A 26,395-nucleotide genomic window follows, 5' to 3' on the forward strand; every position below is an offset into this window, starting at 1 on the left:
ATGCGTAAGGTTTCTGCGGGATGAATCATTCACAAAGACAACAACTCTCAAAACGACTGTTAGCAGCATGCAGGAGACAACACACTTTGATGTAAACACGCTTAAAAACAAAAACAAAAGATGAAGTTGAGGCTGGTGGGGAATCATGGGAGTGATTCTCTCTGCTTCATTCCCACCCCAGATGAAAACTCTGAATTGACTGTAGTCAAGGCGGACGAGCAAAACTAGAATCCATGGCCTGATTCTGACATATTTTGGTAAATGACCTTTTGACATGCCTCTTCAGATTTGTAGTCAAAGTCTCCAAAAACATTAAAGAGGGGCAGTTTTTGGTAGGGCATGTTCTTCCATGATTATCAGAAAGAGATGTCCCTGGGCGCCTAGTGGTTTGTGTGCGCGCCTCCATGTACTGAGACTGTAGTCCTCCAGGCGGGCGGCCCAGGTTCACATCCGACCTGTGGATCTGCATATTGTTCCCCACACTCTCTCTCTCTCTCCTTGATTTCTGACTCTGTCCACTGTCCTGTCTCTAGAAAGGAGGCGTAAAGAAAAAGCTAAAAATTGTTGATTTCCCCTTTCATGTGAACTTTTCCAGCGTCTGTCTGTCTCGACTTTAACAGGAAACTTCCCAATATCATTTTGCAAAAACGATTAAGCTTGAGGCGAAGCAACGAGCAGCAAAACAGCTTTTTAACTCCAGACTCTGTGATGCTCCTTAATCTCTTTGGTGTGCTCATGAATCTTCAGGAGAGAGATCTCATTTGAGGCGTCCAATGGCAGAAAAATACGGCAAATAAATAAGAATACATGCATTAACAGATGATACACAAACACTTTGGGATGCATCTGAAACACACATCATCTGAGCTCCTCTCAGCAGAGGTATCCGCTCTAACCAATACCAAACATCCTCTGTGTTTGAGTGTGTGTGTGTGTGTGTGTGTGACCTCGGTCAGGCTGTTCTGCTGCCTTTACTCACGCTGGCTTCTTCTTTGGGCTCCACCATTTGAGATCGACGGCTTTTCTTTGCCTTTGGCTCCTGGCTGCCTTTGAGCTGCAGAAAGAACAAAATATTTTTAATCAATCAACTTCTTTGATTTTTCCCTCGACCTGGTGAAGAGTCTCGGTCTCTCCTAGTTCTGATGTAGACGGAGAAACAAAGCGTAGCAGGGGAATTCCTTCAGAGCATTTCAGTAAATCATTAAGAGAACAAATGTTAATTTTTTTAACGGTTGCAAAAGCTTTTCCTCCTCTGTGATAAACTGTGAGGAGTATAAAGAAGGGAGAAAACGACCATGTTTCTTTTTGATCTAAATGCTGTTAACCCTCAGGCATCAGTTTAATTTACTACCCTCTTAAGTCACTAAGGACAAAAATGTCCACTTCCAAATCACTGCTATAAAAATAGAACAGATTGATATTTTTTTCTGCATACATCTCTTAAACAACTCCAGCCGTGCTCAAAACTACCAAATATTGAATAATTATCAGGAATTTAACCCTTTAAATGCCAGAATCATGTAATCAAACTGGCATTTAAAGGGTTAAATTCCTGATAATTATTCAATATTTGATAGTTTTGAGCAGGGCTGGAGTTGTTTAAGAGATTTATGCAGAAGAAAGTAGAAAAAATATCAATCTGTTTTATTTTTATAGCAGTTTTTTGGAAGTGGACATTTTTGTCCATAGTGACTTAAGAGGGTAGTAAAAATGTTTCACAGTTTTCTATTGATCTATTAAAAAAATAATATGTGCATTCCAAATGTGTCAAGAGAGTCTTTCTTACAAAAATGTGTGCCATATGCAGTAACAGACAAAATGATGGACAGTTGAAGATGTAACATTTGTCCAAATGGACAAAAATGTCCATAATGATGCATGAGGGTTAACAGAAACGGTCCGCTCGTGTTCTTGTTAGGGCGTTCACACTTGCAGAGAACTCCTGAAAAACTCCTGAAGGAGGAGCAGCATGTGTCAACTCAAACTGCAAATTTTTCTCTGAAGCGGTTAGAGGCTCACTTGTGTGGGACGCCGGCGTTCTCCACTCTTTCCTTTCTACTTTAACCGCTCCAGAGACCACTCCACTTCTACCCGGGTGTAAGCTGGTCTGCTATTGTGAATTCACCATATCTTTTTAATGAACAGCACGCAAATTTGTCTGGATATTTCAGCCTGCAATAAAAGTGAAAATATTATTATTCTCTCTTATTGTGAAACTCTTTCCTTAAAGCATCCTGTGTGTATAGCCTCTAAAGTCTGGACTACGTTTAAGTAATGTACATTCTGTAAGTGATGCTACACCTGAGGGTTTTGTTTTAGTTTAATGAAAGCGTGATTGAAGGTGCACCACGTTGTACCAGCAATGTGCAGTTTGGCCACCAGAGGTCGCCACAAGCTGCATTTCTCTCGACAGACTCTCAGTTGTTTTAAAGTAATTGTTGTTCACTGACTGTTTGATGATTTTGTGTCGCTCTATCATCAAGCACCTTCAAACTTTGGTTCCTTTGGGAGAGTCCACTTACATGTCGGACCTGCTCGTTGCTGGTGGAGGAGATGCTCGACTCGGCTTCGTCTGTCCTCTCCAGCCTGTCCGTCCTCCCGCCGCCGCCCTCCTGCTGCTGCTGCTGCTGTGGCCGCTGGCTCTGGCTCTGGCTCTGACTCTGACTCTGACTCTGACTCTGACTCTGACTCTGACTCTGCTGGTTCTGCAGGTGGTGCGGGTGTGGCATGCTGCTCTCCTCCATCTTTGTTTTCCAGAAGCGGCCCTCCCTCAGGAAGCGCTGGTACATCTCCAGCTCCTCGCACGCCTTCTTCCAGCCGCTGCTGCGCTTCACCTGCAGCTGCTGGACGCTCACCTTGATGTCCTGGATGTTGTCTGCGGGGATCCACGCTCTGGAAAAGACAAGAGAAAGTGCTCCGGATTTAATCTGCTTCTTCCTGTTTTAACCTAAAACCAGAGGTGACTTATAAACATAAATGTGTACACCTGTCAGATCAATAAAGATGTCTTCCAGCCATGCTCACCTCTGGTGCTGGTGTCCAAAGAAGCGTACGTCCACCTGGTTGTCGTCCCTCTGAAGGACTTTGGCCGGCCAGTAACCGAAACCTTTCATCTTGGCCCACACCAGGTCGTGGCTCGGGCTCTGCCGGAAAAATTAGACAAACACACGACGTGAGCCAGCGGAAATCTGGATCACTGTTAAAGCAGCATCAAGTTACTTTTCCATCTTAATGCAGTCGTTTTCTAAGTCGACCTTATCGTACAAAAAGTGGAAGTTTTGGCTGTTACTACTTTGATGCCTCTGATTAAAGTGATGTTTTAAATGTACATGCATCTTTTTAATGCAGAAATCTTTGGATACTGTATACTACAGAGTGTTGAGGTCTCATCTTAGTTCTCTGTATGATCGAGTCGGCTGGCCTGCATTGTCTCTTAATAGACAAAATCGTTGGCACACCCTTATTTAAAGATTTATTTTGGGGGCTTTTTTTGGAGAGAGAGGACAGTGGACAGAGTAGGAGATCAGGACGAGTGGGGAAACAACCTGCAGGAAAGGAGCCAATCCTAAACCGCCCGCTTGGAGGACTACAGCCTCCATACATGGGGCATTAAAAGGCTATACCGAACCTGCTTCCCTCATATTTGTGTGTAATGTTACTCGTGTAAAAAGTGCAGAAGCTTCAGTCTACGCTGATCCAGTCATAAAAGGTATTCTTTCTATCTGTCCTCAGAGTGCATCTTAATTTGAGGATAATTAGTTTCAGGTCCTGCAGCTTTAAATTATGCTGCAGGATGATGTGCGTCTGTGGGAGCTGGTCTCTCTCTCTCGACCTTTCAGTCGATTAAAGACATTAGAGGATCATGCATCAGGTTGTAGATGCTTTGACTGAAGACTTTTCTGCTCTGTGTCTCGGGACATGTTGATCTGTGTCTGTAACTGGTTTAATGTGTCTCGACCAGGACACTGTTGAGATTCTTCATCTCAACGAGGTCTCTCCCGGTTAAATACATTTTAAATAAATTAAATAAGCCACAGCTTTACTAAGATGATCTGCATTACACTGTATGTGGTTATTCTCTCTAGCACTGTAACATATTAGAAGTCTGCACATCCCCCCTCAAATCAGTTCTTTTAGACCTTTTAAATGTCAGCAGCAGATTCCCTGGGCTCGTTTGTTTTGTAGTGATGTCGGATTGTGCAAAATACACAAGACAGGAAAGAGCCATGCCAGAAAAAAACAAGTCAGCTGTCACTTTGGTGCGGACATGTAAGAGAGAGAGGTTTACTAATAAACAAAGAATCAACAGGATTCTTCGGCTGTCAGCGCAGAATAAGAGGAGAGATCAACGTGTTTGGTTTTCAGCTGGTTGTACTCACACACGGGTAACAGAACCAGTTGTCTGGCCGGGCGTTGGACAGGTAGAAACAGTTCTTACACAGCAGCAGCTCGTTCAACTGGAGGAGAGACAACAGAGAAGAGAGAGAGGAAGAAACTAAAGATCTGTATGTGAAACAAAACGACACAATGAAGAAGTTAATAAAAAAAGAGAGATACCTCATGGACTGTGTCGCTGAAGAGCAACCGTGCGATCTCCGCCTGGTCGCTTTGAACTGCAACAAACAACAACGATCATGACATTACAGAGTGATGCAGAGCTGGCTAAACACTGAAGCTTCAGTGTCCACCACATGGCAACCTGTATGAGCATCGACTCCAGAGAGGAGGGGGCGGGGGGAGACAGCCCTTTAAGGTTTTGCATTTGGACTGCAGTACTCATTTCAAACACTAGGGGTCAGAGTTACATACTGCTCCTTTAAAGACTTCAAATGCAGGAAACAGAGAATTTTTTTAAATTAAAACATATTTTCTTTTGGGTCCGATAATATTAACAGTAATATATCAGTAATATACAGTTTAATATATCAGGTTTCCACAAAAAAGACTTTACAAACGAGGAATAAAAATGAAAATATTCAAATGAATAAATCATTTTTAGGCTCTCAGTGAAATTTATCCAAAGCAACGACGATCAAAGTACAGATAGCTGGAGCGAGATCAGGATTTTATCTTGTTCATGTATTGTTTAATATATCAGGTTTCATTGAATATTTTATTTTGAGGTGTTTAAGACTTGATACAAAGCTGTTTGTATAAAAAAATAAAAATAATAAATAATCATAATAAAAATAAAAATAAAACATGTTTTGGATGAGTATCAAACATGTCGACCCTCTCTTTCAAGCAGAGCAAAAAGGAAACACACAACTTTGACCTACCTCCATATAAGATGGCCGTGTTGTGAACAATGAGCTGAGCGTCTGCTTTGAACTCCTCGAAGCTTTTATATTTTCCTTCAGACAGATTCTGAGAGAGACGGAGAGAGCGAGGGAGACAGTTTGCCAAAGCATTATTATTATTATTATTATTCATTTAAGATTATACAAAGTGATTCCTGAAAGGCTCATGCTGATAGTCTGTGACTGGATTTTATTTTATTTTAAAGACAGAAAAAAAATCTGAGAAAAAGTTTGTCAGAAAGTGAGAGGGGGAGCACAAAGAGGTTTATTCACATGCTGGGCTCGTGTGTGTGTGGGGTGACCGACATGAGAGAGGTCCAGGACAGGGCAGTGTACTTATTAACACTAACACTAACACTAACACTAACACTAACACACACGCACGCACGCACACACGCACACACGCAGAGGTCTGGGCTGTGCTCCAGTGTCTCTGGCAGAGTTCTGGTGTGATGCACCGCTGACCACAGCTCAGCAGAGTCCTGCCTGACCTCTCTCAAACCACACGTACTTTAACACAAAACTCAATCGTGCTTCAGCACAGTGCTGGGACAACTTTGCCTGAGTGTGATCGCGCAGTAACGGCTTAAAGAGAGTGCCATGGAGTTTTTCTAGTTTTGTCTAAAAGTGAAAATTTCCCCAAAATGTAACTACAGGCAAAAAAGGTGTGAAGATTTATATACACTTTAGAGCTTAAACTTAAGAAAAAACATGAAATAAAAAGGGGTATATGGAGGTAAAATAAAATGCAGGTTTCCCAGAGTGCCGCTGGGCTCGATGGTTACCTCCTGGATGTTGGAGACGTCCAGTGCAGTGTGGATCAGACGTTTGTACATTGGGTGTTTAGTATCTTTGCCTTTCTTGTTCAGGTCCACTGCCTGCAATGTAGAAGAGGGATAATGATTTAATACCGGGGGGGGGGGGGGGGTCAGGAGGTAAGGAGGACAAATGATGAGATCTGACAGGAAGCGGTGGAAAGATGGAGAACGAGAGAGATGGAGTAATGAGATTTAACACCAGCTTTACGGAGTCTTGGTCAGAGAGCGAGGGGGGGATTAAAAAGACGGGATGGAGGGAATAGCAAGAAGACAGAGGTGTAACGGAGAGAGGAGAGGGAGGACGGGCGGTGCAATGGGAGGAGAGGAGTGAGGGTTACAGTAGAGGACTTATTTAAAACAACACAGATTCAGTGATGGATAAAACGTGGGCACCTGAGAGATTACCTTCATGATTTAGTTTAGGTTCAGCTGGGTCTTCTTCGATTTTTGTCTCTTTCTGTTCTACCTCTGATTTTTTAATCATGTAATCTGTGTGGATTTTAATTTGACTTTTGGATGAGTGGACCACAGGAAGAGTAGTTGCTACTCCAGTAGAGGCTAACAAGGATCCAAATAAACAAAAAAGTTAGCATCTCGACTCGAGGTCCTCCCCCCACCCGATTGTCACCTGGGGGGCGGCCGCTGGTCGACTCGAGACGTTGTGATTCATTTTAATGGACTTTGAGTGTGTTTCCATATCTTTTCTTATTATGTTTATTGTTGATATTTAATGTTGTACCTGTACATAAGAGAGCACAGTTCACCAAAGTTAAATTCCTTGTGTGTGTAAGCATACCTGGTCAATAAATCTGATTCTGATTCTTCTCTCTGCTGTTTCTGTATTGACCTGCGCCTACCTGATGTGTTTATAACTAGCCCTTCTCTAACCCCTGACACCAGCAGAAAACAGCAAACAAACTCACAACTCCCAAAAAACAGCAAAAACATTTCATATGCAGATGAAAAATCTTTTTTTTTTTTTTTAACTGGAAAGTTGCATTCTGGGCAGCACACACTGACCCTGTGTAGCGAGCCTAGCTGCTATTTGCTTGTTGTCGTGTTGCTGCTGTTTGTTACCTTGTTACTGCATGACTCATGTCTAACTCATGACTTCCTGGTGTTTATAAACATAAGAAATGTTCCCATGTTTGCTTTCAGTTTGGCTCACTGATCCATGCTTGTTTGTTTTGATTTGGACCGTGCCTTGTATCACGAAGTTGTGCTTCTACTGTCCCCTATTGGCTTTTTTGGGAACTGCATCATGGGCAATGTGTCTTTAATAAACTGTCCTCAGCTTTGCGGCTGTATTGATTTTTTTTAGCACAGGCCTGGACAACACCTGAAGTCTTATAACGGGGTCAGGTTTCTTTTCTGGAACAGTTCAGCTTTGCGGAAAGAGCTCAGTAACTTTAAGACACAATCCAAAAGCCACTTTTTTTTTTTTTTTTTAGGTTTGATGAGTTGAAGGCAGTTAACGACAAGGAAAAGGAGAAATAAAGATTCATGCTGGTTCTCACCCTCTCCTTCATACGCTGCACGATGAAGCGCAGATATTTACTCATCTCCTGTTTGTTCAGGTTCTTCTTTTTACTTCCCTGCAGGAGAAGAAAAAGAGAGCACGCAGAAGAAGAAGGGAAAAACAAAAGGGAGAGTTTAGAATCACAGCAGGGTCGGCTTTGACCCAAATGTTTCATCACACAGGCACAGTTATAATAATAAATATGAGAGTGAACATAAATAAAAGACTAAAGAGAACTACAGATAATAAAGAGGGAAACATTTAGACACACTGAACAACAAGCAGAAGTTTTCTAAAAGCATCAAATAAGTTTACGTGATATCTGAGAAGTTACAAAATGTTAGCCTAGAGTAACAAGTTGGAGTGTGTACTGTTGTCATATTCTTTACAGACCTCTGAGTTCATCCACATCCATTCATCAGAGCCTAACCGCTACTGTAACAAACTAAACATCTGTTTATATTTCCAGAACGAGGAGCCACTACTAGAAACTAGTACTGGGTTTGTTACAGAAACTATATTATATTTGTGAATTACAGAATTAACTCCTCCAAGAATCTCTACTTTAACGTGGTGGAGGGGTTTGAGTGTCCTGGGGAACCCTGGTAGCTGTGCTGTCGGGGGCACTAGCCCCTGGTAGGGTCTCCCAAGGCAAAGTGGTCCTGGGGGAGGGACCAGACTAAAAACCTTACGAAGCTGTAAAAATGGGAGCCAGCCACCTCGCCCGGAAGAACGCCCTCTAGGCCCACCACCCGAAGGGAGAGGCATGGGGGTCGCATGCATGCCAAGCCGGGTCACAGGCATAGGTGGGTGCCTTGGCATTAGGGCTGGGAATCTTTGGATGTCTCACAATTCAATTTTGATTCTTGGGGTCACAATTTGATTCAGACTATTTTTTGATTCAAAATGATTCTGGATTCATGATTCAAAGTCTATTTTTGAATTAGTAAAAACTTCAGGATCTACTCCAGACATCAGTGAGACTGGCTGAATTTCTTGCGGCTCCATTTGGCGTTCTACTGAGTTAAAGAGCTAGCATTAGCAGTTAGCAGGGAGTGACTGATAAGCCAAAGAAAATGATTTTTGGAAGTTATGAATCTATTTAAAATCTCAGAAGATAAGAATCTCGATCGATTTTTTTTCCTACCTCTACTAGGCATACTCATCCCCGGTGGAAGAACTAATGGAGCATACTGGGGAATTAGCAGCAACCCCACGTGCGATACTCAACTTATTTCTTTTTGCTGAAGTGTGTGGATAAATGAAAGATGATCATGGTTTGCAGAGGGACGTTTATTTTCAAATCTTAATACTGGACTGTAGCTTAAGAATCACTACTTTTTTATAAAACACCAGCTTGTGAAACCATCAACAAAACTTGTCCACCAACACGCTGCATGTTAATGCTTAACAATCCCAATTTACTTGTTTTTTAAGATTGTCATGCCCTTATTTAGAGGACAGAGACTATGAGGAAAAAGGGGACTGAGAGACTGGGGGACAACATGTGGTATAAGGTCGTGTTCAGGAGTCAAACCTGGGGCCAACGTTTCCAAGGCCTTTGTACATGGGATGTGGGATTCAACAACTGAGCTGAACGTGGAAATCCCAATTAACATTCACCCCGCCTTAAAACCAATTCTTAATCCTGGAATGACTTCAGGAAAAATATGTCTTTCCTTTCTAGAACGAGCTCATTAGTCACAACAAATGAGACGACGAGTAAACACACACACACACTGGGTTTGACCACCTACCCTGCAGACCACACACTGCCAGTGGGATCCTCCGTCTCTGGGCTTGAAATCCTCCGTCAGACACTTGAGGTGGTAAACCCGGAAGCAGTTGTCACACGTGAGGACGTCACCCGGTAGGTGGCACTCGAAGCAGTACCAGTCGTGACTCTCCGCCTCCCACTCCTGCAGGAAAGACACAGCAGAACACAAGTTTGGATGACCCCCCCCCTCTCCAACCCGCCAATCAGAGCAGGGGAGGACACAATAAAACTGTCTTCATCTTCCATACTGGTGTAAAACCAGATCTCTGATTTAACAAGAAGAAAAAGAGTTTAAAGAACATGCGTAAGATCGAGCTAGATACACAAGAGCATCAGATGTAAATATTTAAAAATATGTACTTCCTCTTTTTCCCAAGTGGGCCGATATGACAAATCCTGGTGTCCAACCTGAGGCATCATACTTCATATTGCTGTCAAGATGAAAGCATTGTCCAGCTCTAGCTTATCAATGAAATGTCAATCATAGTAATACAATTATATCCTGCAATCATTCTGTGAAGAGTGATTATAAATAAATGATTTGCACATCATTTGATCAACGCTTTCTTTCTAGCACTCACTCACGCTGTAGTAATCCTGTCCCTACACTCATTCTCATTCAGGGGTTCAAGTCAAGGGCACAGCGACGGGAAGTCTGAACGCCTAACTACTCATCAACCTGTCAAGAGTCCAACTCCTCCCACTCACAGTCTGGAGCGACTCTATAGGGGAGAGAGGGAGAGTCGTGACTGTGTTCATGTGCGGGGCTTAAAGTGAGGGGAAGCACATCACACTCTCAGCTTAGCGGTCGTAATAAAGTGGAGAACTTTCTTGAGGAGAGATTTGTGTTTTCTATCCTGGAAGAATAAGCTTGAGGGAATGACCCTGACAAGTCTTCATGCGTAGGTCTTTAAAAGGTTTTTTTGTCTTAAAAAACACATGTAGATGTAAAACAACATGGATTGGAGTGTCTTAGTCGGACGCTTAGGGGTTGAACAAAAAAAGACTGCTGCTGTTACTCATTCAAAACAATTGAAAAAAGACGCTGGCACTCAGAAAAAACGACAAAGGGCCTAAAAATTTGCCTCATCCTGGTTTCATTTGGGTTTCCACTGCAGATGAAGACCCTCAAAGATAAGGCAATTTACACTTCTGTCATAAGCTGACTTTTTTAATGACATTCCTGGATGTGGCAATTAATCAACATTGTCAGATGATGTGACATCATGTAATTTCAAACAGCGTCTTGAAGTCCTGCCGGATTTCGTCTTTTGGATGAACCCATAAAAGATCAGAACGCTTGTAGTTCCCTTCATCTGAAGCTCTCTTGTTTGAATCAGTCTCAGTCACATGGATTCAGAAATGTCACGACGTGAGTGCTAAGACTTCCTGTGATAAAAAATAAAAACTCCTTTTAGAGCGTGGAACATTTTGAAGGCTGAAATAACATCCCTGGATCTGATTTTGACTCTTCTCTCTGCAGCACAAGTTCACTAAGTTCCCATTAAGGTTCCTAATCCGCGGTGAAGGTTCCTGTGTTGGGAGGCAGAACTCATAATAAGTTTGTTTAAATATGACCACATGAGCTAGAAGTGACTATTCTCTTAAATCCATCCACAGATTCCTCGAAGGACTTCTGAAGTACTCTTCCCCAACACAAACACTTGACAAAATAAAAATGGTCCTTGAGTTGTCGAATGTCAACACACTCTTCACTATTGTTGGAGCGTCTGATGAAAGACAAGTGGCCGACTTCAGAAGGCTGCAGCTCCCTGAGACAAGGACACGGGGTCTGTGCTTTCAGCAAAGTGAGATCCAATGACAGGAATAACAACAGCAGCTTCATGTTTGAGTGCTAGCAAGGCTAAAGAAACAAAAAGTGAAATTTAGAGCTGGACCATTACGGGGTATTTAAAGGAGACATATTATGAAAAAATCCACTTGTACAGTGTTTTTGAACATATATTTGGGTAACCTGAGTGTCTACAGACCCACAAAATGTGAAATAAACCCATCCAGTCCTTTGTTTGTGGTCTGCTTAAGTCTTACAACACAGAGGAAAATGCTCCTTGTGATGTCACAGTGGGATTCTGGTCAATAAAAAATAAAAATCCTCCCCTGGTATCTCCACCCATGGACTCCACCCCAAGCCTAGAACTAAACTTTTGCACAGGGCCGCCATTTTTATTCTCTCTACAGAGGAGTGATGTCTACTGGGAAAACTCAGGGGGGCTCATTACATTTAAAGAGACACACACACCAAAAGGGAGCGTTCTGAGAGAGCTGGTTTATACAGGGTCACAAACCTCCTCTGGTGCTTGATTCATGTTATATTTTGACCAAAGCACAGCACAGATGTTTCATTTAGACCACAGGGGAATGTTTGAAAAGGTGGAGAAGGTGGAATAATATGTCCTCTTTAAGACTAGAAACTGATTCTGGAGGGAGAAATCACTGATTACTGATATAGAGGCCGACATGTTTGATTATTGGATTGTGCACCAATGTGACTTTGATCCATCACATTCAGAAGATACCTTAAAAATGACTAAACCTTTGATTAAAACATGTTGATCAGAGATCACTGTCTATCCAGATGATGGTACAGCATCCAATGAATGGAGGACGAAACGATGCTCGAAAGGAAGGAAGATTCATTGAAAGTCATGTGTTAGTCAATTTAATGAAATCATGTGTCTTCGTGCTCTTTTCACGACGCACAAGTCGCTACGATCAAAGTGCATCACCAACACATCATATCATGTTTGTTATCATGCATCACAAGTGCACAGATTGAATTAAGTCAACCACCAGAATGTCAAACAATCAACAATGCATCCAACATTGTTTTCTATCTTTTCCTAAAAGGACATTAACCCTTTAAGTTCGCAGATAAAAAAAAAGAGTTACCTGGATTTAATCCAATCTGACATGAGGCAGCGCATTTCAAACTTATCAAGACTTTTGACTTGTTGATCTGTTTGAGGAGCAGGCGGGATGTAGAGTGGACGAAGCCGCTGTGAGGTCACACATTACCCTTTAAGAAATCAATTTGTCTTTTATGTCATCATTTTAAATGCTCACTCTGTAGCGTTTACTTTTTATTTACCCGACACTGTGGCCGGTAGTTTGACAAAATTCACCCACACTGCACTAAAACAACGCCTGCATTTGGTGGATGGCGGGTGTGAATTTCCAACCCTGCATCATGAAACACTTCTAAGCAGCTGCTGAGAAGTGGGCCGTGTTGGGGACAGTTTATGCTTGTGTACATGACATATGGTTCAGGAGGTCCATGTCCAGAGCATTTTTACGGTAGAAAAAAATATAACTTGTGTGACATCGATTACTTGTTTATAAGGTAATGAGAGAGCTTGAATATTGTAATTGCTAAAAAAGAAAAAAACATCTCTACCTTATTGGCTGTACTTTGAAACATAGCAGCTTCATCCACTTCGTACACACAGCCATTGGTTTGTCAATAATCAGAGGTCAAAACAAGGACAGGGCACATGCCAGCTGAATTGAATCCAGGCACCTGCGGAGATGCTGTGTCTCCATCTACCTACTGCGATTCTCAAATTTAAACTGTCCTCCGAGCTCCTACTAAACTGAAAGAGAGCTGATCAGTTTGTTAACTAGCATCAAACCCACATAAACATCAACCAACACCCCCCCCCCTTCTCCATCACTATATCAAACTACACCCTTTTTCATTTATTCCAATGGAGTAGAAAAAGGAACATGCCGGACAGAAGTTAAGACCACATCAGAACACACACCCCCCCCCCGAGGAGAACTACAACTACCAAGGCCAAAATACTACAAACGCACAGATGCTTGCTACCAACCTGCGGCTATGCTAGCATTGCTTGTCATCTTCCATTTATAAACAAATTCTTATTACAGTAAAAGCAGATATTTACTCTTTGAGCTGCACCAAGTGAGTGTTTGTGTTTTTTAAAAAGATCAAGCAACGGCAAATCTGTAGATGAGTAGCGAGCAACATATTTTCATCAAGATCACTGATCAATTCTGCAAGAAATGTGGCCACATAGCCACAGCGCTGCAATGGACTTTCATGAAGCTTCTTTTGTTTTTGCAGTATAACTGAATGACAGCAAAGTAGCTTCTGGTAGTGAGTTTCAGACTGGACTATATGCCAGCATGTGGGGCAATTTCCAAAGTACAAATCAGATGTTTTCAGTCTTCCCATTGTGTGAAAAGTACACTCAAATCACACGCAGTACATTGACTGAATCACTGAAGGCTTTAATGGCCTTCATCTTTTGCACAAACCAGAATTTACTGTGTGCTGTTTAGTTTCTCTGCAACCTGCATTAAAAAGATTCACTCAAATCCCCGGCTGCACTGCGCTGTGGCTCGTCCGATTTCTCACAGAATGATGTTAGTTGAGGTTGGGGGAGTGGGAGGGGGGAGGTGGATGAAGTGATCACATGAAGGAGCAAACCCTGAATTTGTAAAGATAACGATGCAGCCCTTACCTTGCTTCCTTCGGCTTTCGGATCCTGTGATTGCAAGTGATTCAGAGAGTAGTGTTTTAAAAGTCCTGCTGCTTAAAAAAACGACCTGAGCTCCGCTGGACAACAAGTCTTCAGACATCAACAGAAATCTTTTTTTCTTTTCAATCCCACAAACTGGAGAAACCCCCCCATCATTTACATTCCCCAGTGAAGCATGGTTTTCCCCCACTGTCTGTGATTGTAACTTTGAGTGTGTGCAGGTTGATACAGTTCAGGCTTAGCTTCCCTTGTGTCAAACGTTATTTTATTTTAGCATGCGTGATATTTCCAGCTCGCAGTGCACTGATCATGATCTGCTAGTTTCAGAAGACATAACAGATACTGTGAGGGTGCTACAACCCTGGCATAAAAAGAGCACACTGGGATTAAAGCAGCCACCAGATACATGTAAATGCCACTTGCACAGTAATCCATTAAGTGCACTTTGCATAGCAAACAGGAAGAGACATGAGGATTCTCCCCAGGTGTGGCAGACACTGAAATTACACACTCCAGTGCGTGCAGGGCGGCTGTAACAGAAACAAGCGAGGCATCGCTGCACTGCGCATCATATTTCCTCACGACTAACATGGGAAATTAAAGAAAAATGAAACAAATGAAATAAACATTAATGTCTCAACGTTGCAAAGCAGACAGTTGCATAACAAAGACAACAGAAGAAGAATGAATCACTGACGTCCTCAAAGGTATCACCACCTCTGCTGTTTGCCTCCACCACTTGTTCATCATCAGTAATATGTGCTCCATGTGGTGTCTGCGACGTGCTCTGACTCTTCTAACGCTGTTTTCACACTGTGAGCGACTTGACAGATGGAGGGGGGGGGGGCTTTATCTTATAATCTGTGTGGAGCTCCTTCGGTAATAACTTCATCACCGCATGAGATTTTCAGATAGGCATTATTACATTTGCTCATAAAAGGATTAATTAATTTACTCTCATTTTGATTTGGTCTTTATTGGCGCAGTATCAGGCAATTTCATTCCTTACTGTTTTTTTTTAACTGCGACTTCAGGAACATGACTGTCTTTATCTACAAAAGGTTGTAAGGGCGTCATTTAGCTGCCTTCCCGACAACTTTGAGTATTCTTTTAATTGCCTTTTTTTTCTTTGTTTTTTTCATGTTTTTGCCTTTTATTGGATAGAAGAGCTGAAGGGAGACAGGAAATGTTGTGAGGAGAGAGGAGGGGAACGACATGCAGCAACGGGCCGAGGATTCAAACCCACATAAACCTTTTCACAGGCAGCTTCAACAAGGACTACAGCCCCCGTACATGTGGGGCGCGGTATTACCGCTAGGCTATCCAGGGCCTCTTTATAGAAATTTTTATAAGAATTCTTGTCAGCTGTGAACAGCATGAAAGTGTCGAGGTGGGACTGTGGGTAGGATCAGAGTGTTGGGATAGATTCAGGGGACGAGTGCGGAGAAAACAGAAGGTTTTCTATTTTGTGTTTTGTACATCATTCAGTCTTTTTTTTATGTGTAGGCTGAAAATCCAATGAATAAGGACGAAAATAAAGATTGTTAATGTTTACTTTGTACTTTGTTTAAAGATGCTACATAAATAAATTATTGTTATTATTAATATTTTAAAGAACGATATTGTCTTTTTTTTGCACGTGCATGTTAAAATTAAATCATGCATCTAAATCCAATCAGTGGGGAGACAAAATATAAAGTTGTCATGTTGGCTGATAGAAGCAGACGTGAGCTAAAGTTTTGGAGTTAATGTTCAAACACATTTAGTTCAATGTTAAGCTTGTTTAAAAAATGTTGCTTACAATGTTAACATAGATGTGCCAACAGGATTATTGTAACACCTGAAGAGACACCTGGCGAGTAAAAAGGGACGAGGCCTAAGACCAGTGAAACAGAATGTGGAAATAAATGTGTTTTAAGAACTGTCATTGTCTTTGGGCTCACCATCTCTTCCCCAGGCAGCCAGTATCCCTCCTGCTCGATGCCGGCCTTGGAGCCCTTGCAGCCCACAGTCAGGGTCTCCACCACCAGGCCGTCCTTCACGGCCAAGCTCAGCTGTCTGGCGGTCTCTTTAGGGTGCATGCTAAACACACGGCTCAGGTACCTGTGCGGGTGGAAGTGAAGCAGGAAGTGAGCAAAGTTCAACGGCAGCTTTCTTAAAATCTCCATCTACAGAACTTAGAAAGCTTCTGTTTGGATTTGTGCTGAATTTACCTAAAAAACAGTCCACATGAAGTAATGTTTGTAAACTCCTTTCTTTACCAAACTAAACAAAATAGAGTCATATTCTTCCCTGTGATAAAAGCTTACACTTCCATCTCTTTGTCGACTATTTACATCAGTACCTTACAAGCAACATAGAAAGAGTCAGGGGGCGGATGTGATCTGTTACTCAATAAACAAAACGTGACACATTTCTGTCTTTCTGTCACTCTGACTGGGATCATATTCCAGCTTGTGAGAGACAGATTTAATGAAAATGAAGAGTTCTTCTGTTTTGCAATCTGTAAGATATCTACTGACTGAAATGATAAAGTGAGCTTACTATCTGATCAGACATTAAGGAAACATGCTATGTTGAAGTGCTGGCTTCTCTGACAACAATGCAGCAGCCAGTATGTCCTCCTTCTAAAGCCTGGCTCACACTGCAGGATAATCGGGCAGCTGTGAGGTCCAATTCTTTCTTCCTGACAATTGACAAAACCCAAGGCTGCTCGGAACCAATCATCAGCCAAGATTATCTTATAACTGTTCGGAGATCGTCAGGGACACCCCGATTTATATCAAACATGTTTGATATTTAGAATTTAAAACCTTGTTGATTATGTCATGAGAGGGTCCGGAGGAAGTCGTGTGTGGCTACAATAACCGCGAGGACTGTATCGGCGACCTGCGGCAAGACGCAACCTGCACAGGTGCACCGGACAACTGTAATGCATCTGAGAGTTCAAATCTGACCTCCAGCTCTTACTAAAGAACAGACAAGCCATATTGTCTGCATCTCCCCAGACATTTCTTTACCCAAAACTAGTTATTTTGATGTTTTCTCCCCTCTGCACTGAGCATCAGATTCAGAAATTTAACAGCCGGCTTCATTGTTTATGTGAGGTCAGGTGAGGTGGTGCGTTCCTCCGTTGGGCACGATAATCTAAATAGAATTTTGTAGCGTGTGCTGTGCCAAGATTTTCACATCTTGTAGTGTGAGTAATGTTTGAGGTTAAGGAGAAGGATATCTGTTAGATTCTGTGGATGTGTGTGATGCTACTTGAACTCAAAATCTGGAAGGATTTTTAAACTCCTGCAGCGTGAGCCAGGCTGAAGTCTTATCGTGGTGTCATGAGAACCACTAGTCTATATAACATGGTATTCTGGTCTGACCTTTGTTTTATGCTTCTATTTTGGAGTATGTAAGGTATCAGGTGTTATTGGTGTCTTTGTGTAATTTTTTCCTCATTAGGCCGTGTTCACACTTGACTTCTTTTTTCAGAAAAAAACGCTGCTTTCAGCGCCTTTTGAGCGCTTTTGCGCGAGTGTTCTGTAACCTTAACAACAGGATCTAGCCTGCAGGGCAACCGCGCCGCAGCCGGCCGGAGCACAAAACATCAATTTAGCACAAAAAAGAACAAGCGGGACGGGAAGTCAGACACCGATACAACATTAAAACATCCGGTTTATTTTCAGAGTAACACCCTCCGTTTTGACGGTTCAGAAAAACGACCGTTTGTGTGTTTGTTTATGTGTTTATAAGCTTTTTATTGAGTTTTATACCATGAACATCGTATTATCTTGTGCTGTCGCGAGTGAATCTGTTAAATTACCACAGAATTTCCTTTGTCTTCATACTTCAGCTGTCCAGCTGTGCTCTCCGTGCTGCAGACTGAGAACGCAGCAGGTGGGTGTTGACAGATGAGGACGCACGGTCCCATAACGGACCGGAGCGGACACGCAATGCACACATATCAGGTGGAAGTTTGCCGTTGTTGGGCACAGGTAACTAGGGACGTAGGTTACTACTCGTCCTGAATGGTCAGCTGTCAGAAAGGCGCTTGACGTCACCCAGCGCTTTTCTGAAAAGTTGAAATAATTTAACTGAAAAAGGCGTCAGGCGCAGCGCTTTTTAAAAAGGCGTCATCCTTTTTCCTTTTTCCATAGGCTTGTATGTAAAAAAGGCGCTGGCAGTTGAAAAAAGAAGTCAAGCACGGCCTTAGACTGTAACATTTTTATTTAAATTATCATCGGGAAAAAGGAAAACCTCAGAGTCTCATTTGTTTCAACTGACACCAGATTTTTTTTTTTTAAAAGCAGTAAACATTGATTAATGATTTGATTCATTGAGTTGAAGCAGGTTGATGCATTGGCTGTTATTCTGCCGTTAAAGGAGAGCACATTTCCTTCAAAATGAGGGATGGGCGGTTAATTATTCTTCCCGCTCGGTGAAATTAAACTACAGTCAGGTTGGAGCAGGGGGAGGCGTGAAGGTGGGTAGCTGGAGGCTTTCCTTTGCTGGTATGCATGCATGCATGCCACCGCCGCTGCTGCTGCTTGCTGTTGCCATGACAACCGCCTCTCGCCCGCCCGGTATTCATTTTGGCAGGCAGCCAGCTCCAAGGTGCTCGGCCAACTTGCCGTACGAGACGTGTTAAGTGTTTCATTTAGCGTGTGCTGGATGAAAGGATGGACTGATCAAGGAGGGCTGTCGTGTGTGACAGGTTGATAAAACGCACGTCTCGTAGGTCAACGGGAATTTAAAAATAAACAATAAAAGGAGAAGCAAAAAAGGACATATGTACTTAAAATTAAAGAACGAATAACAAAAATATGAGATCTGTCTTTGATGTTCATTTGTGTAATCATATCAATAGAAAATCAATAGATATACGTCAATACTCTATGTATATTTTTACTTTGCATATTTCCTGCTGTTTTATACGAATGGTGCATTTTTAAAGATGCTTTTCACCTTGAGGGGGTTTGATGTCTTCTGCTTTCATAGTGCTTCATCACCATGCTGGTAAACAAATACAGTACCTACAGAGTAAGGCCCCCCTCTTTTCATAAAACTGTCACCTGATGAGGACAATTTGTTCAGAACGTTGTGATCATGAAAATGTGCATGCTGGTCTTTTTTCTTGCTGCATGTCATTGCACAATTTTAAATAAAATTATAAAATATTGATGTTAGGAGATATATTATCATCACTGTCACCATTAGTTATGTCCGCCTGGGATACCTATGGAGCTATGTTGTAAAATGTGTAGCTCAAAATCTTCTTATTTATCTGTTACTGCCGTCAGTAAAAACCCTCATTTCAGCCTCTGCCTGAAACGCTTCATTTCAGCTACTGTCTCTTTAAGGCCCACCTCCCCACGTGCCCACTTTCCTCCGATTGGCCAGCTCTGTTTGCAGTCGCAGGGACATTTAAATAAGCTTCTGGGTTGGAGCATTTCCTTAAAAGAGCTGCCAGGGTGGGCGTGTCCTACAACTTTGCTGCATGCTTTGCTCTGATGCGTCAGAAGAATCTGACTTCAGGTTCTGACCAAGTCTCGCTAAGTTCTCATAAAGTCTCGTTCAGAGCAGCAGGAAACCACGTCCGGAGATTAAACCAACAACTGTGTATCTTGTGTTTAAAAAAACTTTGCAGAGGTTGAGTACGGATGTCCAACATCGTACATTGTGTCTGTATTTAAATATGGATGAGTAGAATAGATCTCCTTTAAGCATCATGAACACAACCTGCTGTAGAGTCTATATCTAAGGGGGGGGGGGGATTTTAAGCTGGCTGACTTCATTGCATGAATAGCAATAAGCGAACAGCAGTTGGAGAATGTCTGAACTCCAGTAGCTGTCAACCTCACTATTGATCGCTGTCTGGTGTGATATGGAGTGCAAACAGTGTGCAGCACAAACACCTTGCCTTTGCAGCTTGCACCATTACACACACATCGTGCACTAAGCCAAACAATAAGAGTCACTTTCTCCAGTTGGCAGCTGCAAAACGAGAAACTGCAACGTAATCTTTCAGGGCAATTAAGCCGGATCAAAATATGTTCTTATTTTTGTCTCTGACAGTCAAAGATTGTTATTAATAGTGTCTGACTACAGGAAGGAAATGAATGCTAAAGAAATAAACCAAAGAAGTAAAAGACACATCAGCCCACACGCACTTGTCTTTATGTTGTCTGTTTCTTTATGAAGTAAAGACTGTGTTCTTTTTATTTTTAAAAAGGGTTACCATGGCCTTTTTTCAAGACATTAACACGACCTTTGACCTGGTTAAATTTCCCTTTGCAGTGCTTTCAAAACTTAAAACTAGGGCCCGACCATTTTTGGGGATGTTAAGTATATTTTCAATTCACAGCAGTTCAATTTCAGAGCTTTTCTACATGTTTTTTTGGTAAATTGGATGAACTAAATCCTCTAATGTTTCCTTTAAACTTAAAAGTAGGACCATAACGTGAACATAAAGACACAACATGAAAGATTCCCTTCATCAATCTGTTTCATCTTTTGGCGAACTTACTTGGAGATCCTGTCCATGTTTGCAATTTGTTTCTGGTTGCGAATAACCTCAATGGCGGCCCACACATACTGGACCACCTTAGGGTCTGCCAGCCTCTTCTTCACCACACGTGACATTATTTCTTTATTCATCACAACTGTGGGAAACAAAGGAAACATATAAATCAGAAAATTAAAAAAAAAATACCTCTGGTTATACTGTACATGTGTTGTCATCACAAAATACAGAGAAAAGGCTAAAAAAACAAAAAACAGCTAACTTGCTAGGGATGGATGTAAGCCGGATGGCGACCAATCAGCGGACTGCAGTGTGCGTCACACTTTAAGTACGGATCAGTACGCTTGGCCAATAAATAGAAGGGTAACAAAAGTATTATTTTGGTACCATTTCCAACATTTGAGAGTGGAAATGCCAATAAATGTGTATCACACCAAAACCGAACAGAACCAGACCCCTTGGTGAGAACAGCTGCTGAAGTGTCGATATAGACGGCAGGTAACCCCAGGTCGAAGTTGTGCAGGGTCGCCAACATTTTAGATCCAATTTCTTTGGCCAGGATGAGAGCATGCAGCGTTCAGCAGGAAGGGAAGTGAACACAAAGACTTGGCAGAACCGTAACAACCACATGTGACTCTCTTTAAAGAATTACCTCTCTGGAAAATTCTCCTCTCCTTCATAAAATATCCACTTTCAGCCATAAGCGAGGGTGTGAGGGAGGAAGTTGTCTTTAGGACTTTTGGATGTTGATTCGTTGTAAGTCTGTGCAAACAGGAGAATCTGTCCAGGATTGTTTAAAATGTGCCGGCAGCCTCTTTCCTATCAGGTACTATTTATTACCAATGAAAGCCTGTTGTTGCCTGAAAATCAATGATTACATATAAGTGGAGAAATATTCACATCATGTTGCCATTAGGAGATCAGACCATTTCTCTCCCATGCCGTGTTGAGATCAAAAGAAATACTGGGAAATGTCAGAGGGAATTTGACATGCAGAACTCTCAGAGACCTTCAAAGGTTTTTAAGTACCAGTTTGCCTCTTTACAGCGCTGCACAGGCCTGTCCTTCCTCAAATATCTACCCAAATCCAATTTTATGCGTTCTTCCTCTTAACCATCCGTGAAACTGGAGATGTCACTTTCATAAATCGCAGCCAAAAGCTAACTATAATAATGCTCTAAGCTTTTTAATATGGAGGAAAATGCTTTGCTTCGCTGCTCTTTGTGGCAGAGGACGAGGCTGTGACAGATGTTCATCTTCACACTTCTCTCTTGGCGGCATGAACTGTGGTTTGGCATTAAATTAAGCGTGTATGAATGTGAAAATATGTGTTATCCCAGGGGTACATCACCCAAAAATAAAGACATACAAGTGATGCCAAAATCAACACATCAGCAGATGTGGTAAATTGCAAAAACACAGGCAAAAAGATACTGGCTGAAAATGTTGTGGTTCATATTCTGGTAATGGCTGGAGTGACACAATCATCTCCTCCAGCGTTCTTTATTTATTCACGAAAAAGAAGATAATATTTATTTATCCTGTGAGGGGACATTCAGTTTTACACTTTGTTGTTGAGCATGCTACACACACATGGGCTGAAATACACACACATGGGCTGAAATACACACACATGGGCTGAAATACACACACATGCACAAAATCCGATGAACATGCACTAATGGAGAGATGTCAGAGTGAGGGGGCTGCACACAGCGAGCCCTCCGGAGCTGGTGGGGGGGATTTGGTGCCTTGCTAAGCAGTACTCAGGAAGTGAACTAACACCTCTCCAGCTACCATACCAATTTCCAGATTTGGTCCGCACCGGGACTTGAACAGTTGGTTCCAAACGCAAGTCTCTGCAGACTGAGCTACTGTCCCCAAAGCACAATCACTGACCGGGAATCGAACCCAGGCCACAGCGGCGAGAGCGCCAAATCCTTGACACTAAACCATCTGGGATTTAGTTTTCAATCCTGAGCTTGAGTAAATACACTCTATCCAGAAATCCAGCCACATTGAATACGACATTGCAGTCCGCAGAAAGTTAAATCACACTCAAATAACTTTTAATAGAAATACTTTAGAAATATTAAGCGGTATCAAAAAGCACAAGTTGCATTATTTTTCCTAATGCAATGATTACTTGAGGCTAACTGGACCCTAGAAATCAGTCAATCTAGAGTTAAGTTCTGGCATCAGGTAGGCTTTTGGGTAAGGATTCCTCCACTGCACAAACTTCCTGATCAGAGCTCTGAGGTCTCTTCTCCAAAAACAAACTGAGCTGGTGATTAAAACCAACAAACAAAAATCTGAATAATGCAGTCAAGCCAGTACTTTTTCATTTTGAAAATCGCTGGAAAGGCATTAAATGGCAACTGCTGCTTGCTTTGGCTCAACTTGTTTATCATGTAATTTCAGACAACCCTTCCACCAGGAAGAAGATACACTTAAAAAAAAGACAGCGATCTAACAAATGATAGTTATGTGACTTGCACGACGAGAAATGTGAAGAAATGTTCACACTCTCTGTGAGAAGCGTGTTGGAAACAAACCCGGAAAATGAATTAAGGTGCTTATTCAGACTTCATAGTATCCTAATACAGCGGAAAGTTAAAAAGCCAATAGGAGCAGCAAGATGACATTGAGGAACTGAAATCCCTTCTCTCTGTCACATGCAGCAGGTGTTAAGAAGGGCCACCTGTCCCATGACAGCAAAGCAGTCATGGGACACCACTCCGGCCACTCCGGCTCTCCCTCCTCCACATGCATCTGCTGTGCTGGCATGTATACAACACAACCACCTCTGGCACATTGCTGTCAGCCTGGACCTCAAGTCTCCAGAGAGCTCACAGTACACGATGACAAGACCCTGGTACTGTACGCCAAAGTGCTCCCCAATCAATTAGGCAAGATGTACGAGACAGGAGGCCAATTAGAAGGCAGTCAAAACAGGTTGAGAGGGATTTGAGGCCAGGGTTGCCAGGTCTGCATTTCTCCCGTGGAATTGGGCTATTTTATAGGTTTTGCTGTGTATAAGCTTTTTGACAGCAGGTAGGGTGGACTGATTTTTTTAAAAGTAAATTAATAATAAAAATTCACATCATAAATAAAATACTGTCACGGCACAAAAAAAACAAATAAGCAGATTACCAGGTACGCATGGAATATGTCACACAGCCAAATACACATGCACACACAAGCCCTGTTCAGAAGCAGCTTTAAGACGCAATATTGAAGTCCCTGTGACGATTCGCCTTCAATATGAATGTTGTGGAGATGTAATGGGAGGGACGAAGTGATCGGCAGAGAGGCGTTACAGGGGTGAGGTGGGATCGGGGGAAGCCAGCCGGGCAGAGCAGCGTTGTGTGTGTGCATGTGGAGCTCCCACTGCTACAGCGCTGCAAAGCAATGTGAATTCACAGGGTTAATGACGGCAAATCTCTTTTTCTGTGCAGTCCTGAAATTCCCTCAAAAAAGGGCGACAGACACAATCGCCACACACTCAGTTTCGCTGTGCAGGCACACACACACACTGCACGTGCTGTCTTTGCCACCGGCGCCGGCTCACCTTGCGCCTGGCTGCAGGGACCAGGCAACAGGTTTATTGTGGTTCAGTGAATCATTCTGGTACACATTCACGAAGGCAGAGCTATACTTTATTTTTGAGTTTTAGCCCATTTAATAATTTAAAGGTCCCATATTCTGCTTTTTCTGGTTTTATATGCTCTTTAGTGTGTTTTCCAAGTGCCCTGTGCATGTTTAGGCACATCTATGTGCAAAAATTCAAAGTCTGCGGAAACGCGGCTTCTCCTACGTCCTCCTGTTAGCTGTAGCATTAGCTGCATGTAACGCTCGGTTCTAGCCCCCCTCGATAAAAATGTGTCAGTGCGGCGTCATTGTCAGTGTGAGATCACTGATCTAAGCCCATTGGCTCGTTGTGGCAAGCCCTGCAGCTCATGTTGAAATTTCCAAGACGCGTGCTGAGCAACTGACCAATAACGACAGAGCGGATCGGCAGACCAATCAGAGCAGGCTTGGCCCACGTGGGGTCTAACAGTGTGGGCTCAACAGAGTGCAGCTGACGGACTCAGAGCGTAGAGGGAGCAAGGAGGAGCAGTTCATGAAAACAGACACTTTTTTAAAACTTTATCTATTGTGAACGTACAAAAGTAGGAACATAGATTAAATATATGAACCCCAAAAAGGGCAGAATATGGACTCTTTAAGGAATTTTGATACTAGATAAAACAACCGCGTAGGGAAAAGTGCTTTCAGTGTTAGTATAATGACCATTAATGAGGTTATTTTGTAAATACTGTAATGCATTTGACAATTATAGCAATCCAACTTAACTTTAACGGTGATACGTATATGATGTGGCCCGACTCTGTAGGGACTCGGGTTGGGAACCGGAGGGTCGCCGGTTCAAGTCCCGGTGCGGACCAAATATGGAAGTTGGTCTGGTAGCTGGAGAGGTGCCTGAGCAAGGCACCAAACCCCCTCAGGAGCGCCCGCTGTGGGCAGCCCCGTCCATTAGTGCATGTCCATTAGGATCCTGTTTGTGAATGTGTGTGTGCTTCAGCCTGTGTGTGTGCTTCAGCCTGTGTGTGTGTGTGTGTGTGTGTGTTGCATGATTACAGAGGGTAAAAACAGAAATATAAGTAAACCTTAATCTATCTGTTGGGCTGCTTTTGATCGACCATTGTGCTGATTGTGTCAAACAGACCTGGCAACCCTGTTTGAGGCTCACACACAGTGACAACAACGAGGCTTCAGGGAGCCTCTTCTGTAACATATAAGACACTCACAAGTAAACTAAATGACACTGACAGTTGTGTTTTTAATTAAAAACAACAATAACACTCTGTCACTGATTACAGCATGAGCCCTCTGATAGCAACCAGGTGAACAAAAACGGGCCGTCCCAGGACAGAGGACAGAGGACATAGGTCTACGGTGCTGTCATGACATACCCAATAATAAAACTCATAATTAAAACACAAACTACACAAACTACACACCTGAAGCACAGAGCAACAAAGAGGGTAGGCCGTTCAAGGAGCAGAACTTAGCTTACCGGACTAGCGTGCCAGCTAACCGCCACACCAACCGTTGTCAAGGCAACACAAACCGTGATTTAAAACACCGTCTACGGTCTTATTGACGCTTTCGCGGGGCTTGGACACGAAAACACATTCAGGGTTAAGCGGCCGAGCGGACCTGCGTTGAGAGTTGATGTGGTTAGCAGCGGGGTGCTAGGTGAAGCTAACCTCGTTATCTGTCCGTAAAGCAGCCGACATGTTCGGGTTTAACCGTCACAGCAGCAGGACTGTGGAGGTTTTCAGGACACGTAAGTGCTCGCTGCCTTTGTCGTCACGAAGAGGCGAAACGCAGGTTAGCTAACTTAGCACTCGTTTGTTTTGGAGGGCGCCATGTTGACAATCCTCCATCACGGGATAGAAGCTAATGCTAAAGCTAGCTGCTAGTTAGCAAGAGGCGGTGTTGTCACTTAGCGGGGAGTAAAAATGAAACTCACCTTTTGTTCAGGTGTCTCTAACACACAGCGACGCGGGGGAATCCACGAAGGATTGAAGGGCAGGCAGCTTACATCGGTATTTTTTCGGGCTAGTTGAGTCTGTGGATGGTGGTGGTGTGTGTGTGTGTGTGTGTGTGTGTGTGTGTGTGTGTGAATGTGTGTGTGTGAGTGTGTGTGTGTGTGTGTGAGTGTGTGTCCAGCTGGCTACAGTACAGCAGAGCTGAGCTGGGAGGTAAACACAGACAGACGGCGCTAACAGCACAGATAGCGAAGAGGAGGGAGACCTCTAGTGGTCGAATCGACGAACTGCACCTTAAACCTGAGACACCCGACACTGATCATCATGCATATGAGGGACAAAAAATGACTAAAGTATAACTAACTAACTAACTAAATACATAA

The 26,395-nt window shown here is 42.8% G+C and overlaps 1 protein-coding gene across 4 annotated transcripts in view; it reads right to left on the reverse strand.

The window, feature by feature from the left end:
- The window catches only part of zmynd11 (zinc finger, MYND-type containing 11), a 32,996-nt gene extending 6,814 nt beyond the window's left edge, over positions 1 to 26,182 (reverse strand). For 2 of the 4 annotated variants that reach the window (XM_020657672.3, XM_065954483.1), the window contains exons 1-13: positions 25,994 to 26,182; positions 20,458 to 20,593; positions 15,881 to 16,040; positions 13,920 to 13,943; positions 9,395 to 9,556; positions 7,636 to 7,713; positions 6,086 to 6,178; positions 5,280 to 5,367; positions 4,558 to 4,613; positions 4,380 to 4,457; positions 3,025 to 3,143; positions 2,523 to 2,892; positions 980 to 1,054 (exon numbers count right to left, since the gene is read on the reverse strand). In XM_020657672.3, the coding sequence (XP_020513328.2) occupies positions 980 to 1,054; positions 2,523 to 2,892; positions 3,025 to 3,143; positions 4,380 to 4,457; positions 4,558 to 4,613; positions 5,280 to 5,367; positions 6,086 to 6,178; positions 7,636 to 7,713; positions 9,395 to 9,556; positions 13,920 to 13,943; positions 15,881 to 16,040; positions 20,458 to 20,588 (1,434 nt within the window). In that variant the 5' untranslated portion in view covers positions 20,589 to 20,593; positions 25,994 to 26,182. The remainder of the gene's footprint in view (positions 1 to 979; positions 1,055 to 2,522; positions 2,893 to 3,024; positions 3,144 to 4,379; positions 4,458 to 4,557; positions 4,614 to 5,279; positions 5,368 to 6,085; positions 6,179 to 7,635; positions 7,714 to 9,394; positions 9,557 to 13,919; positions 13,944 to 15,880; positions 16,041 to 20,457; positions 20,594 to 25,993) is intronic. The other 2 variants (XM_065954485.1, XM_065954484.1) reach the window with 2 other exon arrangements.
- Between the last annotated feature and the right edge of the window lie 213 nt (positions 26,183 to 26,395).

The sequence above is a fragment of the Labrus bergylta genome, chromosome 4, assembly GCF_963930695.1.
Source record: "Labrus bergylta chromosome 4, fLabBer1.1, whole genome shotgun sequence".
In the NCBI taxonomy this organism is placed as follows: Eukaryota; Metazoa; Chordata; class Actinopteri; order Labriformes; family Labridae; genus Labrus; species Labrus bergylta.